Source organism: Parasteatoda tepidariorum, chromosome 1 (assembly GCF_043381705.1).
Source record: "Parasteatoda tepidariorum isolate YZ-2023 chromosome 1, CAS_Ptep_4.0, whole genome shotgun sequence".
NCBI classification, from domain to species: Eukaryota; Metazoa; Arthropoda; class Arachnida; order Araneae; family Theridiidae; genus Parasteatoda; species Parasteatoda tepidariorum.
This window is the reverse complement of record NC_092204.1, coordinates 94,038,085-94,060,443: the sequence shown is the minus strand read 5'-3', so window position 1 is coordinate 94,060,443 and position 22,359 is coordinate 94,038,085. Positions and strand designations below refer to the sequence as shown.

General features: G+C 26.3%; 1 protein-coding gene across 2 annotated transcripts in view; it reads left to right on the top strand.

Moving 5' to 3' along the window:
* LOC107441628 (vacuolar fusion protein CCZ1) overlaps positions 1-22,359 on the top strand; it is a 40,848-nt gene that overhangs the window by 8,109 nt on the left and 10,380 nt on the right. For both annotated transcript variants that reach the window (XM_016054965.4, XM_071183987.1), the window contains exons 4-10: positions 32-154; positions 1,781-1,870; positions 5,901-6,031; positions 10,464-10,508; positions 17,485-17,631; positions 19,080-19,213; positions 21,620-21,731. In XM_016054965.4, the coding sequence (XP_015910451.1) occupies positions 32-154; positions 1,781-1,870; positions 5,901-6,031; positions 10,464-10,508; positions 17,485-17,631; positions 19,080-19,213; positions 21,620-21,731 (782 nt within the window). The remainder of the gene's footprint in view (positions 1-31; positions 155-1,780; positions 1,871-5,900; positions 6,032-10,463; positions 10,509-17,484; positions 17,632-19,079; positions 19,214-21,619; positions 21,732-22,359) is intronic.

Sequence of the window (22,359 nt, the reverse complement as noted above, 5' to 3'; positions counted from 1 at the left end):
TTTTTCACTTTCTCTCCTCACTCTTTTTCAGACTTTAACCATTCCTTTCCAACAAAAATCTAGAGATGGACAGTCCTATGTGGAATATTTTACAGATGAAATACAAGACCATGTATATCAGTCAGTTTTATTAAAATCATATAGGATGTTTACAGTAAGTAAAACTTAGCTACCTCATCCCTATTTGTTCTAAGTTGAAAATTTTATTAGACTTTTTTGTGCTGATCTAATAATTTGAATAAATTTAGACTTTGAAACCATTCATCTTGAATTTTTTTCTTTTTGTTTCATTCATCTGAGGAACCTTTACTTATCAATAGAGACCAGATTTCCTCACTTATTATATGGGTCCTAAAAATACACTTATAAATAGCAAAAAATTAAAACATTTCGACATTAAAAAATCCTTAACAAAGAAAAATTCCCATAGAGTGAAATAAAGAATTTTTATTTTAAGCTCTTTTTCTTTTCTTAACTTAATTGTATTAAAATATATACAGTTGAACCTCGTTAACGCAAAATTAGCGGGACTATCTTATTTATGTTAACCAGATTTCATCTTATCTGATGCATCATGAAAACAATTTATTACGTACTATTAGTACATATTATGTACTACATTTATGTACCTAAACAGTATTATTATGTACTACATTTATGTACCTAAACAATAATATTATGTACCAAACAAATTAAAGTAAGCTTAAAAATTTTAATAACTTTATTTAATTATTTTATTTTAATCATTTTATTTCTTTGCCCGTATGGTATTTCTAACAAAGGTAAATAACAGAAATAGGATTCCTCAAAAAGAATAATTACCACTTTATTTGCATGCTTCTTATCTGTGTTGTGTCCAGTTTCCTTTCATGTTAAGTGATAATTAGCTTTAAAATTTCATGTTAAACATGTAATATACAATAAGAATTGATTGCTGACTCACTGGACCAAACATGGGTTTATGTAAAGGGATATTTCACGCTAAGGGATTTCGCGTTAATGAGGTTTGACTGTACATGAGAAGTCGCTTGGTTGCAATTTTAATTAAAGATTCAAATTATCTTGTTGACTGGGAAAAAGTAGCAAATGGGAGAAAACAAGTTTGTACATAATATGTACTATTCAAACTTATTTAAAAAATACATTATCTTGTGAAAATATAAAAGATGTTTTGATGTATCAAATATCTCCACCTGGTGTTCTTTCCTCTAACAAAATATCTAGTTTTGTTGTATTATAGAGTACTATTGCAAAATCTGTAATAAAAAAGCATTTTTTTTTTTAAGAATGGGATTATTGCAGCATACCTGCCAAGTCTCCTGTTTTTTGACAAAAAATCCTGTATTTTACAACTCTCTGCTGTTTGCCTGTATATTCTCAAATTTCTCCGTATTTGCTGAAGAAATTTAAAAAATAAAAATGGCGATAAGATATCCGCGAATAGCAAAAATACTTCTCTTATTCCTCAACAGATGGTGCTATTGCTAGAACTGCAGTATGTTGAGTGTTTATAGTTTAAGTAATTATAAATAATTGCGTAAAAAATCTTTATTAAGATTTATATACATATTTTTACTTGGCTAAATGTAAATGTTTATATTATTTTCAATTTTGACTTACATGATTATGTATCAAAACTATACTCATAGCCCAAAAAATTGCCGCTAGTAAATTTGTATTCCTTCACTAGTATATCTCCTTGTTTTGTTTTACCATTACTTTCTTGTTTATTTTTTAGAATCATCGTGAGCTTAAATTTGTAAATTAATTTTAATTCCAGCTCTTGAATGGCACTTTTGGCAGTTTAGTCGGAGAAGGCGAAGGAAACGTTAATTCTCTGAGGAAAAAATTGCAGCAATTCTATGATACAGTATGTTGATAATTTATTTGATTATATTAATTAATTGGATTTTATTTTTATTTGATTTTAATGTTTTTTTATATTTTGATGAATAATGTTGTAAGCTTAAATCTAATTAAATTACTTTTTTATTATACAGAGTTTTTATATATACAGTAAAAAACTTTTTATATTCTTGAAAAATGCTGTGTTAAATCTAATTAAATTACTTTTTATTAAAAAACTGTTTATTTTTTTTTTTACATGCAGTTGAAAGCTGTTTTTATTTTTCTATCGACTTGACAAATGTTCAGATGTAATTCTTATGTTACTAGTTTACAGTGTGTAAACATGTTGTAATCCTTTTTAAGTGATAGCTTTGCTCACCTTCAATATATACATATTCTTGTTTCAATTTTCATTGGCTTAGTAATTTGATATTTTTTTTCCACTTTCTCTTTTTATATAAATGAAATATTTTAAAGATTTTGCATTTTAGTATCATTAAATATTTAATAATGGCATTGATTTGTCATTTTAATATTTTTGAAAACAAAAATTAAAATATTTTCAAGTCTAGTTAATTCTAAGTGCTGTTTTAAAGAGGGCAATAGATTGTCAGTTACAACTTTAAAAAATGAAATCTAAAATCTAATTAATTTTCATTTTTAAGTATTTGAGAAATGCATAGTTATTTTAGAACTTATATTTTTTCCTATCTTTTTGAAAATAACATAATTTTTCATTTAAAATATTTGTATTTAAAGTGAACTTGATAAGGTAATAAAAGTATAAAGGATTTTATAGAAAGGAGATAAAATGCGTGAGGGAAGCGAAGTCAGTTCACAAAATATATTGATTATTTTATTCTTAGTGTATATAGGTTTTGTATATGTTTATAGATTTTATTATTGAAGATGTATTGAAAACATTAGATTTTAAGAAGTTTTTTTTTTTTTTTTTTTTTTTTTTTTTTTTTTTTTTTTTTTTTTTTTNTTTTTTTTTTTTTTTTTTTTTTTGCATAATTTAGTTCAGCATAACTATTAATAGTAGAAATGTGTATATATGCAATCACATACTATTATATTTGAAAAGAAGCAATATGTTTTATTTTGTTGAAATTTATAATTTTGATGAAATTAAATTCAAAAATTGCATTTTTTATTATGTTAATCCATTCCAATATCACAATTTTTACTACTTTATTGGTAGTTCTCACTGCAGGTTTGACCTGTAAAATTGCAAAGTGATATGAAAAGAACTGCACAAGCGAACCAGCAAGCTTTAGCTGGCTATTTTTTAGCTCACGAATATATTTAACATAAAGTCTGAAAGGAGCTAAAGTAAGGGTTGGGATAGCCTGGTTGGTAGGGCTCTGGACTCACGTTTGGGAGAACGGGAGTTCGAATCCAGCCTGCTAAAAACTCCTGTGTAATACTGGTGCAGTTTTCCATGTTCCCGTAACAAATTATACCTCTGAGGTTACTGGATTGGAGATTGATTGTTCTCTGGTTCAGGTCAAAATTACGATCTGGGGATGAATGAATGGATGGATGTATGAATGCGTCCACCCTATAAATGAGTGTGGCAGAAGTCAAATTCTTTGCCATAGATGGCGCCACTGGAAAAAAGTGCCTTAATGGCCTATGACAACAACAAGCTAAAGTAAGAAGTGAATAAAGCAAAATGAAGTAAATAAGGCCTGTGCAAAAGGGCAGAAATGTTTGTACCTTCATTTGTGCTTTATTCATGTCTTGTTTTATTCACAAGTAGCACAAAGTATTCCCTATCCTCGTTTAAAATAGGAAGTATTAAACAAGACAAAAAAAAAGTGAGGGAGCAAAACAATCTGAAATGAAGTGTGTAAGCAGCTCTGGGCACTGTCGAGTGACGACGAACAGTTGATAACCCTCACTTCAGTCTTTAATGAATGCACAGTGCAATCATATGATTAAGTACAAGTTGAATTAGTATAGTGAATAAGTTTATAAATCAATCCATGTAATAAATCAGTCCAGTTCTTTAATGAATGCACAGTACAATCATATAATTAAGTACAATTAGAATTATTTTAGTGAATAAGTGTATAAATCAGTCTATATACTAAATCAGTTTAGTTATTAAATGAATGTGCTATACAATCATATGATTAAATACAAGTTGAATTATTGTAGTGAATAAGTGTATAAATCAGTCTACTTTGCAAAAACTTTTGTTATTTTATATTGAAAAAAAAAACTTTTATTACAAAGAATTGTAGTATCATTTATGTAGTTTTTATATTAAACATTTTATTTTTTAAAATAATTTTGTTTTATGTAGGCAAAATATCTGAGATGGAACCACTAATTAAAAAGTCTTACTGTATTCCATATTATATTTTCATTCATGTGTGATTTGTGATATTATATTCTGAGCTGAACCTAAGGTTTAAAATTTCTGATGGATCTTTCATGAGAAGAGAACGAAGGTTTAAAAGATGTCTGGTGATCAAGATAAAAGATAGTTCTAAGACATTTGCTTTGGCATTATGACATTAACTATCTTTGACATTAGCTTTGCATGACAATGTTTTCTATCAATAAAATTTACAAAATGTGTCTCAAAAGTTTAGTGAACAATAAAATGAAATGTAGAAAAGTAAGAAATTAAATCACGGTTGAAGCAACATACGCTAGACACTATAGATTTTTGTCATACTTGATAAAATTGCTCAAATGTGTCAGTGAAAGTTTTTTTGGAGACAGTCTTCAACAGCATCTGTTTCACTTACCTTCCTTCGTGTTTTTGCCTCCCAAAAGCATTTAAAGCAGTCTTAAACACATTTTTTTACCATTCACAACATCTGTTTATTATGCTTGAACTAACATTACTCCCAATTTGGAGGCCTTTTACCCAATTTTTAATTAAATATCTTGTTTATATGTTCCATTTCAATAGGGTGGAAGTTTATACCCACACCCTTATCCTGTAGCAGATTATTCTACATCAGCTACTTGCATTCCTTACATGTTGCTCTGCTTTCCATAGATTCTTCCCTAACTAATGTTCCTGCATGTGGCTACGCATTTTAAATGTTGTAGATGATATTTTCAGCCATTTGCCAAACTTTTTAGACACACCTTAAATAAACAAAAGCAGTTTTTGTGTTGAAAGACTTGTTATAATTTTATACATGTGATACTATTGGAGTTTTGCCATGAGTTATAAGAATAGTTCTTTTATGTATGAAATTAAAAAATCAAGTTTGCTTATTTTCTTACGTACTATTGTAGTTATGTAAATTGTCCTATTCTTTTTACGCACTAAATAAAATGACTTTACTATAGTAATGAAAATCGAAACTTCTTAGCACAAGAAGCAAATCTTTTAGAAATAGTATTTTTATTTTTTATTTATTTTTTTATTTTTCTAAAACTTGCAGTGCCTGATCTATCATAAAGCCTGTGTCAGAGGCCTCATTAAATGTTATAAATATTTATTTATTTTTGTATTTTTTCTAAGAATTATCTATTAAAATTATGAGATAACAAGAATGGAATGAAATATAAGCTCAAATATACTAATATATCATAATTTACTTATGTTATAAGTAATTTAAAAGCATTTTGTAAATAAACAGCTTGTAAATTTGATTTAAACTTATAACCAAGTGGCTAAATTATGTACAGAAATGATTGAAATTATTAATTTTATTTATATTCTCTTCCACCTCAAAATGATTTTAGCTTATAAGTTACAGAAAAAGTATTGAAACTATTGATTTTTTTGACTTTTTTCTACTTAGACTAATACATGAGTCTAAGTTTTTTACTTTGAGTTAAATTTATTTTTGATACTGTGAATAGAAACTTGACACATTTTATGTCTATGATTTATCTTTTTCATTCATTTTAGCTCTTCTGATAACTCATGGCAGATTGTCAGCAATTATATTTACTTACCTATTTCATTTTGTATTGTGTTCATTTAGGTTATTTGTTGTAAAAGACTGAATAGATTCTTGAAGATATTTGTTATATTATTAAAATTCTATAATAATGCATGTTATGTTTTTCAGTACCTTGTTAATTTGAAGTCGAGTGAGGCTGATCTTTTAGATATTTTTCAAGGCATTCATTTTTTACCACTTGAGAGATATTCTTTTCTCAAAATACTATGCTTTATAAATCAGCTTGAAGAAAAATTTAGGTAAAACTTTTTTTTAATGATTTTTTTTAAAAGATTATTTAAATTAATCATATTTGTTCACAAAAAGTCTTATCTATCTATCAATGCTTTTCACTCTTATCTTTAAAAAGCAATAATGGGATAGCTTTTTCCAATTATTTTAATTCATTCTATATCCTCCATACTACCTTCTAAACAAGCATTTTTATCCCAAAATTATCTCAAAACTGTTCTAGTCCTCTTCTAATTCATCCTAACCATACTCCAGAAACGTTTATTATTATTATTATTAATTTAATGGTATGACTCAACCAGCTTCAAAGAAAGCATTTTTCACATCAGGTAAATGCTGATTGACATCTGTTTAAGCTTAATATATACAGATATTTTTTGTATTTTAATTGGTTATTTTATTTGTTTTTTCCCTACTAACTACATATGGTAATATATCTTTGCCATTCAAATTTTTTTCATTATTATGTACATTATTTTGTATTCATGGCATTTTTATGTTTTTGTTTTATTAAAAAAAGTTTTATTAATATTAAGTACAAAGAATTGTTTTTTTGTAAAGTTAGAAAATAAAAGTTCTATTTTTTAAATTTGGGCTCTTTTACTCTAAGTGAACTTATCATTCTATAATATAGCACTTATATTTCTTAATTATATCTGTTTTTTTTTATACCTGCTTTTTGTTTTTAAATGCTAAAAATTTCTTTATAAATATTTAGATCAGGTGTAACATATTTTTCCGAAATGTTAAAAGTTGATTTTCTGTTTATCTTACACAATTCAAACATTGAATTGATTTTATAGTGACATGAAGCAGTTCAATCACTCTCTTTCTTAGAATAGTAATTTTATTTTTATACTTTGTAACATTTTTATTATTTTAAAAACTTTAAAATACATCTTAAATCCAAAGTAGGTCACAATCTTAAAGAAAACAATAAGTAAATGAGAAAAAATGGGTGATTTTTAAGTTTTTATATGAGTCATAAAATAAATGAGTTTACCTATTTTATTATTGTGAGGTTATGGTGGTTGGGAAGAGAAGGATTGTTATGTTGATCAAAGACAAGGAAAGCATTTTCAAAATGAAAACAACTCTTTATTTACAGTGTAAGCTCATTTATTCGGATCTTCGTAGTCCTTGAGAATCATAATTTTTATTTTAAAAAATAACACCTTCCAATTTCTTTAATCCTTAACAGCAGCTGTCCTAATAGCAACTTGTCCTGTGATCCACTGACATGGTTATTTTAACTATTCTTTTGGCTGCTGTGTAGCAATATTGTATTTAAAAATATGCCAGGGGATAAGCTTCCTATTTGCTGCCACTCACCAATCCCAATGATTGCTTTGCAGTAACTGTTCAGGGTTGCCACTCCACTGGGAGAACAGGGAAAACCTGGAAAACACAGGGAATTTAAAAATCACCTAAAACAAGAGGGACAATGCAGGGAATTTTGAGTTTTTCCTTACAAACTTGGTGAATACAGGGAATTTTATTTCTTATATTTGTTTTTTAAAAGTAGTGACCAGTCAAAAAGCAATCTATGGGATATTTAAGGATGATATTTCAGCTATACTAAACTATACTAATTTTGAAACTTTCGCTAATTTGCACTAACGAAACACTTACAGTGGGCAGAAATTCGCCAGTTGATTCTTTTGGTTTCAGCGGATTTTCGCCATTTTGAATATTTAAAACTGCGCCAGAATCCACTATTATTGCTATTCTTATTCACACGGTTTGAATATGTAACATCGATTTTCGAATTTACCTGATTTAAAAATTACACATTGCGATTCATATTCACTTTGTTTAAAAATCGTACATCGCAATTCGTTTAAAATAACATATTCATGCGATTTTAAAATCCAACTGCGCGATTTATATTTACACGATTGTAAAAAATCGAGCATCGAAATTCCTGTACGAAATGAGATTAGTTACTATAACGATGTGATATTCATCATTGGTGGGTAATTTAGTTATAAATCTTATTAAAAAAATTATGTTAAATACAAAACATGTATGGTATAGAAATTGATATCTTGATATTGAATTTTTGCACATAAAGTGTTCAGGTTTTTTTACTTTGTTTCACAATCTCCCCTGTTTAACAAATCTCTTTAACTGTAATTTATGCTAGCACATCAATGTAATTCTATAATGAAAATAAAATTACATAATTACAATAACAACACTAAAAAAATAATAATTGTAAATCGGTTAATAAGTTTAGACACTGATTCCAATAAGTTTATCTTAAAATGTAGCGTAATAAGATAGTATCATAGAATTACTTTATAATAAAGAAACGACTCTTTTAGTTTTTAACTTATGATTTGGAAAACAATAAAGTCAAAAATGTAATAATAGCAAGAAGACAATATCTTTATGACTTTTGTTAATTTTATGCTGATGACAACCAAAAGTAAATGGAAATTAATGTAGGTAAACTAGGTTCTACCTTGTGATTTTCGAGCCAATAAAAATGGAAGTCTGTGACATCACTGCTCTTCATTATTTCTTTCATGTAATCTCCTTAATTTTTTTTAAAAGGAGAATTACAATTATTCAACCTATACAAGGAATTAAATGTTAAAATATCAATAAAAAAATCAAACATGAAATAAACATTTTAGGTTGCTTTTCATGATAATGCAAATATCTAGTAGTAGTATTTTCTTTACAAGTAATATTTTAAACTGTTTTATGAAGAAAAAAAATTTAGTTCCAATACTCTCCAATTGAGAAAATGTGGCTCTGTAGCTGAAAAGATAAAAATCTAACAAATGCATAAAAAAGGAAAGGGGTAATTTATGTGAAAAAATACAAATGCGTTAAATAGAGAACTTAAATTAATGTTTGGATAAAAAATTTCTAAAAAATTAATAATTTGAAATTCATCTGGTACTAACGTGAACACTAGTACCTAAGTTCTTGCTAATTTTGTGTTTTTTTTACACTCTAAACAATTTGTGAACAAGTTTTGCTAGTTTGCACATTTTTCAATGAATCTAGTATTTCAAGTTTATACGAAGTAACGTTCTTATATGGAATCAATTCAATGACTTTTTCCTCCTATTAGAAAGCTTGGGTCTAAATTTTTAGCAGAATCTTCTCTCCCACATTGTCCTTTTGTCTCTTTACCAAATTACAGGTTGCTTTAATTATTAGATTGCAATACGAGTTGGCTCAGTTTAATTAAAAATGCTCTGTTTATTCGATGTATATTCCATATTTTTATAAGAATAAAACCATTTTAATAATTAATTTAAGAAATTAAACGTTACAAAAAACAATTATTTTTTACGCATTACTAAAATTATTTGTTCTTGAATCAGGTTGTTAGATAAATAAATATAATTTCAGTGAAATTCATGTTTTTCCTCACTTTAATTTTTAATAAAAATATTTGAGAATGATGATATGAGCTATGTGTACAGCAAAATATGCATAAAATAAAAGGCAAACACAATCAGCATTGCTTTATTTTCATACTAGTTTTAAATTGTTTTTCTACAAATTTCGAAAAATGGAGTAGTAGAATTTCCTATCTAGACATATTTAATTTTTAAACAGAATATGCTATCTTTACCTTGTTTTAATTTTTTTTTTTTTAAATGTAACGTATCAAATTAAATACCTGAAAAATTAGTTGGTGAATTTAAATGAGATTTTGTATTGAATTTAATTAATTTTTATAATGTTCTTGTCAGATGCGATAAAAAAAGCTAGATAGTGACACTAACAAAACTACTGGATAATAAAAACATCCTCTTTCCATCTTACAATACTTCTTGCTTAATCTTTACAATAAAACATGTCAAAACAGTATTTCAGCAAAATTATTACCATCACTCTTTTAAAATCAAAATTTGGCACTAAAAATGCTATTATAGAAAAATTGCAAATTCAATTTTTTTTTTTTTAGGTTTTTAGAAAATTTATTTTGATATTGTTTTAATATATATTTAAACAAATAATTAAAGAAAATTTTCTTAAATTGTTATAGTACTTGATTTAAAAGAGCTTTTTGGAGTGCAAAGGAAATTAAAACTAAAGAAAGAATTAGCATTGCATTTTTATCAATGGCTTGTGGAATTTAAAATTTTATTCAGTTTTTTAAATTAAAACATTTTTTAATTGTTCATAAAGATTAAATTTTTAAAAATCATCAATTCAAAATAAACAATTTTTATTTGTGTATACAGTCAAAATGTTCCTAGCAATAATAAATAAAAAAAAAATTTCAGTTGCTATTTTATGTGTGATTTAAAACATCTATCATCTTAAGGGTGTATCTAAAAAATTAAAAATATAAATTATTGATTCACATTCATTTGTATTTAATTTTAATGTAAAAACTTGAGCTATTTTTTTTTAATGTATGAAATTATTTTTAAATTGGTGTTTATAAAAATAAATGTTCTTTTACAGATGTGTGAAGTATTCTGTTTTTCTTTACAATGATCAACTTGTTTGGTAAGTTTGCAAATATTTTAACCTATATTGTTCGACTTTTTTACTTTAATTAATAAACTTAAATTTTTTTTGCTTCATTTACTATAGAGATACGTCTTAAACAACCCAAATTTTTTGTGATTGCTTTGTTCTTTAACATTCAATTATTCTTTTTAGTAATTTATAAAAATTATCACAGGTTGAAATAAGTAAACTAATTTTATAGAATGAATTTTTGCCTCTTGCTGAAGTTTGGGTATCTGATTGGATTACAACTTCTCCAATCTGGTCTTAGCATTTTTGAATTCACTATAAAGTAATATCCCTGTTGGTTTCAGAGCCAAAAATGTCCATGAATTGTTAGCCTGCTGGGAAGGTGGACTTGGAGTCGGAGATTAAATGATTAATATCATCATCTCCTCTCCAATTTAAATTCTGCTACACCAGTGAGAACACACTGGTAATGACCTTGATAATGACTAAGAGTGATTTGCACCAATATCGTCCATATACTAGCGGTTTAGAAAACGGGTGAAATTGGGAGAATATTTCTCCCCAGTTCGCTATTTCCCTATTTAATAACATGGAAAAACTGGTTTTGCTATGCGGAGGATATAAGGCCGGGATAGCCTGGTTGGTAGAGCACTGGGCCCTAGTCCAAGAGTTCGTGGGTTCATTCCCCGCTTGCCGAAGACTTCCCGTGTAGTAAATGGTGACTGATGCACGTTAAATCTGTCGAGTCGGAAAGTCCTCCATGTTCCCATAACAAATCAATACCTCTGGGGGTACTGATCCAGGAGTTTCCTTGTCTTTGGGATTGGTTCAAAATTACTAGGCTACGGAGTTGAACATCAGTAGTTGTAAACCCAAAAATTGAGTCGGCTGTTCAACGACGGATATAATAATATGTGGAGACTGCAGGTTAAAATACTACTTTTTTCGTGCAGAACCGCCAGTGGGTTTACATAGCTCTGGTGTGATGTTAACGAGGAAACAGAACTAATTTTGGTAACAATTCCTGAAATTTCTACTTTTAGGAAATATTGCAAAGACAAATTTTATCGGAGAACTCCATTAGTCTTCGCAATATTTTCCATTTCCAATAAATTAAAATTTAATTAAAGAGCTATTTATTACTTTTTTAATCATTCTGGTGAGAACAAAAATATGCCGTAAACACATATATATATGTTGTAATTTTTTCTTTTATTTTTGTTGTATATCAGCTATTAAGTATTGCATGAATTGTAATATTTGTTTTGTATATTCATTTTAACAAATTTGTTTTTTTTCTTCACCTGTTTAATTTTGAACTATATAATAAAAGATATTTTTTTAGTGGAATTTTCAATGCTTAAAGACATCTGTTAGTTTGGCACATTGATTACAGCTTAGAAGATATTTAAGAAAATCATCTGTTTCTTCCAAATATTTAGATAATATTCTTTTTTTTTTTCTTCGAAAAACTAAATAATAACCATGAAAATTTAATTTGTCTTAAGTAATTTGTGGTGTCACTTTTTAGTGTAACTATTTTAAATTTCTTTGTGAAACTATTGATTAACTTTTTACACTAACTAAACTTTGTATAATATGACAAAATTTAACTTATACATTTATTTTCTTTTTCAAAAAAAGAATTTTTTCTTTTTTGAAAACTGTACTTTAACTGATCTTTATTGTCACAAAGGTAAAAAATTAAGCATATGGAAAAAGACTTATTTTTTGAATGTGAAGCTTCTCTATCTGGAATGTCTTGTTAGTTTCCTCCCTGAAAAAAATTTCTGAATATTGCCCTAATTATCAATTAGTATTGATAGGTAAAATTAATAACTGAAGGGGGAAATTCCTAAAGGTTTTTAATGACATTTGTGTAAATTAAAGAGGTGAGTGGAGGAAGGTTTGAAGTGACATTTTAATGAATTCATGAAAATTAGTTTTAAAGAAAAGTTAAAGGACATTATAAGAAATTAAAGTAAATTAGCTTCAAAAAGGTAATTGGATGAATGTTTTAATTTATGATGCAGTGAATTTGGGTAAAATAGCTTGAAAGAGGTGAGGAGATAGAGGTTCTAAGTGACAGTTTAGTGAATCCAGGTTAGTTAGCTTTAAAAGTATGTGTTAATGGTAGGTATGAAGAAAGATATTGATTCAGGATGCCATTATTATGGAGAAGGGATTCTGGGTGCCAATTTATGTTGGGATGATGGTGGAATATTAAGATGTGGGTGAGGAGTAGTTTGTATTTGTATAGTGGGCCAGTTGAAGATAGTAATGAAAACAGAAGATGATGAAAATAATAGTTGAGCCGGATCAGAATTAATAAAAGGCTTTTATTTAGTAGTATAGTATTTGTAGAGCTCGAGATACAAAACTAAATATTATCCATAAATTTCAGTTGAATCAGTTTTGCATAGTAATATTAAAATAGGTCAGGCCATGGGAGACAATCCCCACGACCTGCCTAGTCAAATGCCAAATTAAAAAGTAAAAGTAGTTTTGGACACCGAAGCATTGGTAGGAGATCCAAAATTGGCGATTTATTAAAATATAGCATAGCCAAAACAAGGCCAACCAGCATATCAATATAGAGTTAAAATAATACCTTGGCGATCACGAGTCGCCAACAAATTTATGTGAATTATTACAACCATGCAACCGAAACATTTAGCCGTTGGAAAATTAGAATAAAAAGTTATAAATAGATTTTTGTTTTCGATTAAAGGCGACAGTGAATTTATATGTCTGCATAATAATGAAATAAAAAGAAAGTATCCGTTACATTGATCTGGAAGAGAAGAAATAAATATTTTATGTTTGTTTTAAAAAGATTAAGTCTGTGATTTATTTTAAATGTAATTCTATCAATAAAAAATCAGCTTAAGTAATGAAAGATATTTTAAAAGATAGAAAATAAATATGTGTATGCCAATTCTGGCATCACATATATCCCCGCTGAACACAGAAAAAAAATATGTATATATATAGATATATATATTTTTTTTTAATTAATGGATCTCCCCCATGTTACAAAAAAATTTTATGCATTGAAACATAATATATTCAAGAAACAAAATAATAATATACACCTATGTAAAGTTAAATATCAAAGCAAAATTACTATTAAAAAAATTTTTGACATACAGTTATACTTCAAAAATATATTTTCAATACTCTTGTTATTAAATCATATGTTGATGTAAAATTAGCTGAGCATTGTCATCACCTGGACAGGATATTCTAATTTCTCTCTAATTTGAGAAAACTTTATCAGTAACAAATAGTATAATAATCTGCGAAATCATCTCAGTTACCAAATTGATATACCTATACAATTCAAAATATTTAAACATGTAAGTGCAATTTATCATATCATATTCTATATTTCTTATTATAACTCAATAAAATGTTTATTAGTATCAAATATTCAAATAATTATAAGTGTCAATAAAAATTCTTTAGTTTATTGTTTATTATTACAAACATACTGAGCAGAGCATATCATTCAAAAAAAATATGAGCTTTTATTTTAGCTCTAAGTAAACAGTTGATCAGACTGCTACATTATTTACCTATGTTTAGTCATCCCTTTTGCATAAGGGGCAAAATTATCATCTCTTATATTTCAAGAGGCAAAATTTTCATCTCTTATATTTCAAGAGGTAAAATCATCTCTATTATTTCAGAGGCAAAATTATCTACAAATGCAGCATATATATCTATATCTTTATTTAACATTTTTTTTTTAACCTTTGAACTAACTATTATGATCTAGAAAGCATGTGATCAGGATTCCAACCTGAATTTTTGTGACACAATGTATTAACAATTATACTATCACAGCTATCTAGTATTAAATTCAAGGTAAAATAATTTTATAGTTTTTTTTTTTTTTTTACCCTATCAACTTCTGAATTAATGTTATAGCAAGCCTATGATCAGGATTCTAACCTGAATTTTTGCATACATGATGCATTGTATTAACGCTTATACTATCATGGCAGTATATTTTTGTATTCAAGAAGATAGAAGTTATTTTATTTTTTATTTTTCACTGCATCTATAAAAATTCACTTCATTTTAATGAAGGAAAATATTGTCATATTATATATAAATGCTCAATTATTCTTATTTTCATGAATTTTTAGCTCAGTTGGACACTTATTTAATAAAAATTAAAATGCTTACAAGATATTCAGTAGTTGCATTGTTCAAATCAATAGAATTTCTTTTTTTTTTATATATAATAAAATTTTTGGATTTGTTTCTATAAAACAAAATATTCGTGAGTAACTATTTGAATTAACCCTGTTGAATATGCACTTGTAATGAATAAAATGGCTTACTTATGTAAGTGAAAAACTATTTGTGCTAAATATAATAGCTATTGTAAAATTTAAAAAAAAATATTACACAAATTGTTTATTACTGTGTTCATATTATTATAAAAATATCTCTATGCCACTTAATGAGTTTTAATTACCTGGGCCCTAGTAAAGAAAATCACCATAAATCATTCTGCACAGATGCCTCCATGCAAAGCAACAGCAACAATGAGACAGTTAATGAAATTTTTTTTTTTTATTGAAGAAAAAAAATATATGCTGAAATCTTTAATTTTTAAATTTCGCAAACACTTATACCAAGATAACAAAAATGTGTAATTGTGTGTTTATTATTTTACTTCTTAAAATAATCTGGGTGAAATTATGTTACACTACTATAAGTATTGATTAAGAATCACTTTGGGATAGCTTAATCCTTATAATACATTTTAATAACATGTTATTCCCTATTGTGTTTTCTTGTAGATGTCAATATTCCCTATTAAGTATTGTTATCTTATTTGAAATTTGCAACATTTCAAAAAAATAGAGAGTTAATTATTGATATTTATGAGTACTTCAGAATAACTTAATTAGCTTGAAGCTAATTTAAATTGTAAAATTTAAGTGTGCATAAGGGTTTATAAAATATATCATTATTATTATCAGTATTATTTAAGATACATTTCTGGTTTAGTTTAAGAACATTTGTAAATGAACAACAATAATTTTAAAAATGCACTTGAAATATACATAACTAGTATATCAATTTATGGCAAACAGTATAAAATCTATTTCTTTTTATTGTAATATTGCAATGCTTGATAATGATCAACCCAAAATTTTAACGGTAACATAAATAATTTTAAAATGACCAATGAAATTATACAAAATTGAAATTCTTTTTAAGAACCAATATGATACGAATATTTAAGTTCTGTTATTCTTAATTTGATTGCAGAAATTAATCTTTGAAAATAAATTTATACATAAGTAGAATGTCAAACACCTCACGATCTGTAAATGCAAGATATTAAAAGAAACTTCACATGCAAATTACACCTAACCAACACTATAATCATTTCTTGTTTTGCTTTGAAGAAATTGTCTGTTATATGAATACAAGAGTTGAAGATATTTTTCAAATTAACAAAGTTTGGTTACTGGTCAAATCAGATGCAAAAACACTAAAGCTCCCATAACATCATAAAACAAAACGCAAGGAAGTCTAAAAACATTCCTTCTAATTTACCAAATTTATTTTCCTTGAAAACCGAAGTATATTTGAATCATTCTGTTCAGACGTTAAAATAGTTTAATTCAAGAGTTAGCAATTTAAATCTTAACTCAAATATCATTTTATAGAATAACAAATGTGGATAATAAAAACTCTTAAATGTTATTGCTAAGAATATACAAAAATTCTTTAAAATCACTGAAAACTTCGTTAATGTTCATTAATAAAATACGTAACATTCGATTTTTTTTTTATAGAAAATAAAATATGGAAAAATTGATTTGACTTATCATTTCTTTTGTATATTAATTAATTACAAATCCTTATCACTGAAATAAAAATATAAACTAAATTATTCAAATCCTGTGAAAATATATTCGTTTCAGAATTTAAGTTAATTCCAACAATAATTCAATTTTCAATAAATTCTTCAACTGTATAAACATCACCAAAAGGCTAATAATAAAATCAAATATGCCGCTTAACTGGATAAATTACAAAATTTCAGGTTGTAATTAAATAAAATTAAAAAAATATTTCTATTATATTTTTAACTTCTAAAAAATTTTTTTAAGTCAAATGATTTATCAATTTGTCATACAAAAATTTTAAATTCAATTAAATGTTGTAAACATAAAATATAAATAATTGAAAGGATACGTAACGGATGACTGTTCGATGAAATCCTGATGAAAACGAAATCAAAAGCAAGACGAGAGTTGAAGGAAACACAAATTTAATTTCTTCTTTATGATGAATCATAAATTAATAGATATTTCTTTCGAGTAGCATTTGTTTAAAAAGATTAAGTTTGTGATTTATTTTAAATGTAATTCTATTAATAAAAAATCAGCTTAAGTAATGAAAGATATTTTAAAAGATAGAAAATAAATATGTGTATGCCAATTCTGGCATCACAGTAGGCAATAAAGTTTATGCCTTGATTTCGTTCCTTTCTAAAAAATGTTTATTATCGAAATCAGTGAAACTTTAACACACTTTTAAACTGTTTGTATCACAGCGTGTTCACCTTTTAATTTGTTGCATCCATTTTACTTTCCTGCAGATTTACAGGTTTTCTAAGGTTACTCATCTAATGTTTGTTACCAAATGTGCTTGAAACCTTCTTTTGCTTCATAAACATTCAAAGGCAGTCCCTTAGTGCAATCATTCATATTTAATTTACTAATGAAATAAAAGAGTATAGTATAATTAAAGAGAATTAAAATAAGTTCTTTCCCTTATGAATCTCAATTTTTTCAAATATGTCATTTAAAATCATATTTGATTAAATTCTTCAATTATAAGTTTATTTTAATCATCATTTTTAACTTTCAAAATTAATTTTCCAGTTTGGGTGGTAAAAATACGGATTTGAGTATTATATGACATTGCAGTGTGAGTAAATCTTTTTTATTAATTTTGTTTGTTTTAGGAGTGGTCTTGAGCCTGATGACATCCAAATAGTGTATCAACATCTTTCACTGGATTTGATACCCTCATTCATTGATTCAGAGTTAAAGGGTGGTGTATTCTCTCCTTCTAGAACAAGTGCTTTTGGTTCTGGAACACATTTTGGAAGGTTTGTTCTCAGAACTTACATAGTTTGTTCCAAGGGTTCTGAAATTGATATGTTTTTGTTTCCAATAACCACCTGTGTTAACATTTCTTCAATTCAGACATTTTTAAGGCAGATTTGTTGTCAGGGGCACCCTATTAGGTGGGCCAACGTTGTTACCACAGTAAGGACAGATAGTACAGAGAATGAAGGAACACAGATGCCTTTCCCGGGATACAAACCCAGAACTTTTCTGATACAAGGCCTGTTCCCTGATCACTACATAATCTAGTCAGCAAATTAATATTCAATTACATGATTTTTATTGTGCTTGTTTTTTTATGAAAGTTGAAATAAAATGAAAATGTTACAATAAAATTTTATTTAAATTATAAAATACTACTCTTTGTTGATTATATTTATGCCTCTAACTTTTTAATGTAATAACAACAAATTATAAGATCATTGATGTTGCTTGCAACTTGTTGTCTTAGCAACTAGTTAAATTTCTTGATGTTATTTGTCAATGACTTTGTGGCATGAACTGTGTCTTTTTTTGTCACAGTTTGAATGAGTCAAAACTCACAATTAAACTTCCAGGCAATCTATTAAACGTATTAGATTGATCCTTTGTGAAGTCAAAACTTTTACGCATCTCTCGTCAATAATGTGAAAACTGTGTCCTATAAAATTAATTTGCATCTGAGCAACAGGGCTAAGCTATCTTATGTATTTCATGTGTTATTGCTTGTAAGATTTTAGAGTGGTTTTGAGCCCAAGGACATTCAAAAGTTAGTTTATAATTATTTTTTAGGAAAGAAGATTAAAATATTGGTTTTTTTTATTTTTATATCGATCAGATATATGCTGAGATTCAATGCACTTTAAAATACAAATTACTCATGTGTTTGAAAAATTCATTGCATTGCACCTTTAATATGTAATGCATTTTCTAATATTGGTAAATGTTATTTATAGTGTATTATGTGTTTCCTTATGAAAATGTTAAATTATCAAGTGTCTGTCTGATGATTTTCGTTAAAATAATCTTCACATGACCTTTTTTAGAATATTAAATGTTAGAATTACCTGAAAGAAAATTTTAAACTTAAAATTACTGAATGATGAAGTAACTGATTTTTGTTTTATTTTAAATTCAGATCACATTTCCTTCATAGAAAATTTATTCTCTCTCTCTCTTTTTTTTTCTTTTCTTTTTTTTAAGAGATGTTGGGGATCGCGTCATTCTCAATTTTAAAGATGTTACTGTTAACTGAAGATGATAAAAGGGATTTCTTAAAGCTGTTAGCGGTCAATATTGAATTAAAAAATGGACTTGACTTGCTGTTGAATTGGAAACTGTTATTCTCATGAAATTTTTGAGAGCATTTCAGAATTTAAATTAGAAAAAAAAAATCTTAAACCCATATTTATTAAATGCAAATGTATACATTTAATTTTTCTTTTTTAAGGTTTATGACTGGTCCTAAATCCCCAGAAGATGAAGCTGGTTTACAAAACATACCAAAGATATTTCTCAGCAAAGGCTGCTTCTTTCTTGTTGCATACCGTGCATTAAATGCTACTATCTGTCTTTTTATTGAAGGTATAAAAAATTGTACCATTACTTACATTTTTTCAAGTTTAAGTTTTAATAGAGTAAAAGTTAGTTGTTGAAATTATGTTATGAATAAATATGGGTTTGCTTGTTAAGAATAATTATGGGTATTTTATGAATAAATATGTTATGTTATGATTGAAATTATGTTAAAATTTCTGCCCTTACTTACATTTTTTCAAATTTGAGTTTTAATAGAGTCAAACAAAAATTAGCTGTTGAAATTATGTTGATTTCAATATTTTAACTCTCTAAGCGAAATTAAAGTGTCAATAACCAACCAATACAAATCTTATGTATATTTATTCGATTTGGAACAGTTTGGTTAAAACAGTATTTTATTGAAAAAGGCTTTTGCAAAAAGGAATATCCACATTAAACACAGCGCTTGTATTTTGTTGCACTATTTTAAGAACTAAAATAAACATTATGTACGTGCACAGAATTTAGTTTTTTAAACAAAATAATACAAGTTATATAAAAATTGTTATAATTAACCTTTTTAAAGTTCATTTATTATATTCTTGAAGTTATAAAACTGACTTATAAAGAACATAATTCAAAGATTAGCGGTTTTCTCTACCAAAATTTATAAAATCTGCCATATTAAAAAAAATAAATTAGTGTAATGATAGGAATTATTATTTATGAACAAAATTTCAATTCTGTAAAGTTTCCTTAAATAGTTTGTACTATTTTTTGAAAACTTTTAATTTAAGAATCATACATTTACTTACACCTAATGATTAAATAAGTGTCTATAATATATTTATTTTAATTTATGATGAATTTATTTGTCAGCCTTTTCACCTTCAAAGACGTTATGCTAATATTTTTTATGTTATTTTTTATATATTTTAAGTTTTAATTTAACATACTTTTTTCTTTAATTTTTGTAATCTAATACATATTTTTGCTTTTTTTTAAAAAAAATAGCTTGCTTTAAATTAGTATCTGCATTTTAGCATTAATTTTTATTGCTGTGTATAATTAAACCAAATGTAAATAATAGTATTTTATTTATTAATGTTATTTTCTAACATTTTGAATGGCTATGACTTCTATAACTATTACTATAAGGTGGAAAATACACATGAAATAAACCAAAGTCTATTTTTTCTTGATGAAGGACAATCCAAATATAGTGCATACATTTTTTCTTCAATTTTTACTTTATACTAAATAATCATTATTTTCAATTTTATAAATAACTTATGATCATATAAATGTTTATAACATAGATTTAGTTTATTTCTGAAACTTTTCAAAAGGCTTCTTAATGACATTCATGCCTTCCATAATATTTTAAAAAGTAATGAATTTTTATTGCTGCTAATTTAGTAAATTTTTTTTAAAGAAAATAGCTTGTTGTAAATAAATATCTGCATTTTAGCACTAATTTTTATTGTTGTGTATAATTATTTCAAATATAAATAATAGTTAGTTATTTGTAACATCAATGTGTTTTTTTTAACATTTTGAATGGAAGTGACTTTTTTTATAACTGTTACTGGAAAGTTCATATGAAATAAATGAAATTGAATTAATGGACAAAAATACATATGAAATCAATTAAATTCTTTTTTTTCTTTGATGAACAATAATGCAAATATTATATTGTTATTTCAAAGCTGAGAGAAGAACATTCAAATAAATAAAAAAGCAGTAACAAATTGGCATGCAACAGTGTATGAAAACATTTTACTTAATTTAAAAATTTTTAAAACTGGTGGGACTGGACAAACACTATTGTCATGTTGACTTATGTGAAACTAAAAATTTATGAGGAGGGACAGAAAATATTAATAAAATTATTTCTTGTCTTTTGAAATAAGAGGCTTGTCTTTTCTGCATGGTATTGCTCAAAATATAAAAATTGGTTAAAATTTATCTGTTCTTTTTATATACAGAAATTTTTTTTTAGTTATTAATAAAAATTGGTGACTCATATTATCCCATCAGTTATATATTCGGAGAAAAGGTTTTCACACTGTTTGCAGCTCGTAAGAGATTAGAGTTTAAATGATAAATTCTTTTTAGAAGATGCACATTTTTGCATACATTTATACCCCACAAATTTTCAGTGAGTCCTGATGTGTTTGCAAAATTTTTGCTTTATCATCTGATTAAAATTGTTTTAACCGGCACAACATATTAAGTAATTGCATATAAGAGACCTCATAGGCGCACTGTTTTTGAATGCTGACAAAATTTTAAAAATAATCTTTGTATATTTAGTTGATGTTTTGCTACTACTTCAAATATTATAGAAATTTTGTTTTTATTATATTGTATACACAGTTTTTTTTAATGTAGAGGAAGAAAAAAACATCTACTTTTCAGGTCCTTGCACATTTTTATGCTCATCATGCCCATTTTTTCTTATATTTGTAGATACATATGAATTTAAATGTGATTTTTTCAAGAGCCTGGATGCTGCTCTGGGATCACATCTCTCAAATCTAGCTTCAGAAATCGGAGAACACTTTTCAAAAACTTTTTCTCAGTATGTATGTGTTCTCTTTTTTATTTAAACTAACATTTCTATTTTGTTGTGAACATGCATTAAACACAAATTTGCTTTTTCTAAAATTATCAAACTTTTTCTTCGATACTTTTTGTTCTAATTTTATCAGTAAGGCCTTTTTTTTATCAACTACATATGCATTTTGCTGAAGTATTTTATCCATATGCTACAAAAATATTTATGCATTTGATAATTTTTTTTCTTAGTAAGTAGATAAAAGTATCAAATTTTTCTTTTTTGTCCACTATGGGCAAAAAAGAAAAAACATGTTTTTTACAGTGAATATCATAATCTTGTTATGTTTGTTTTCTCTTTGATTATTTAAAAAATTTAAAACTTTTTGTTACTTTTTTCAACTTTTTGTCAGACTGTTTGTCAATTTATCAAAATTCGATTTTCCTTTCTTTTTTTTGCTAAGACTTTCATGACTTGCATATTCTTTTCAAATACTTTCAATTTTTTTAAAATCCTTTTTGAGAAATTTTAAATTAATTTGCTACTTCAGTTTGGAATTTTTGAAATTTATTTCTTCCAAAACTTCTATTTTTTCTCTCTTTCAGTCAGGGTGCGTAGCATTTTTAAAAAGTGCTTAAAGGTGCTTATGTTT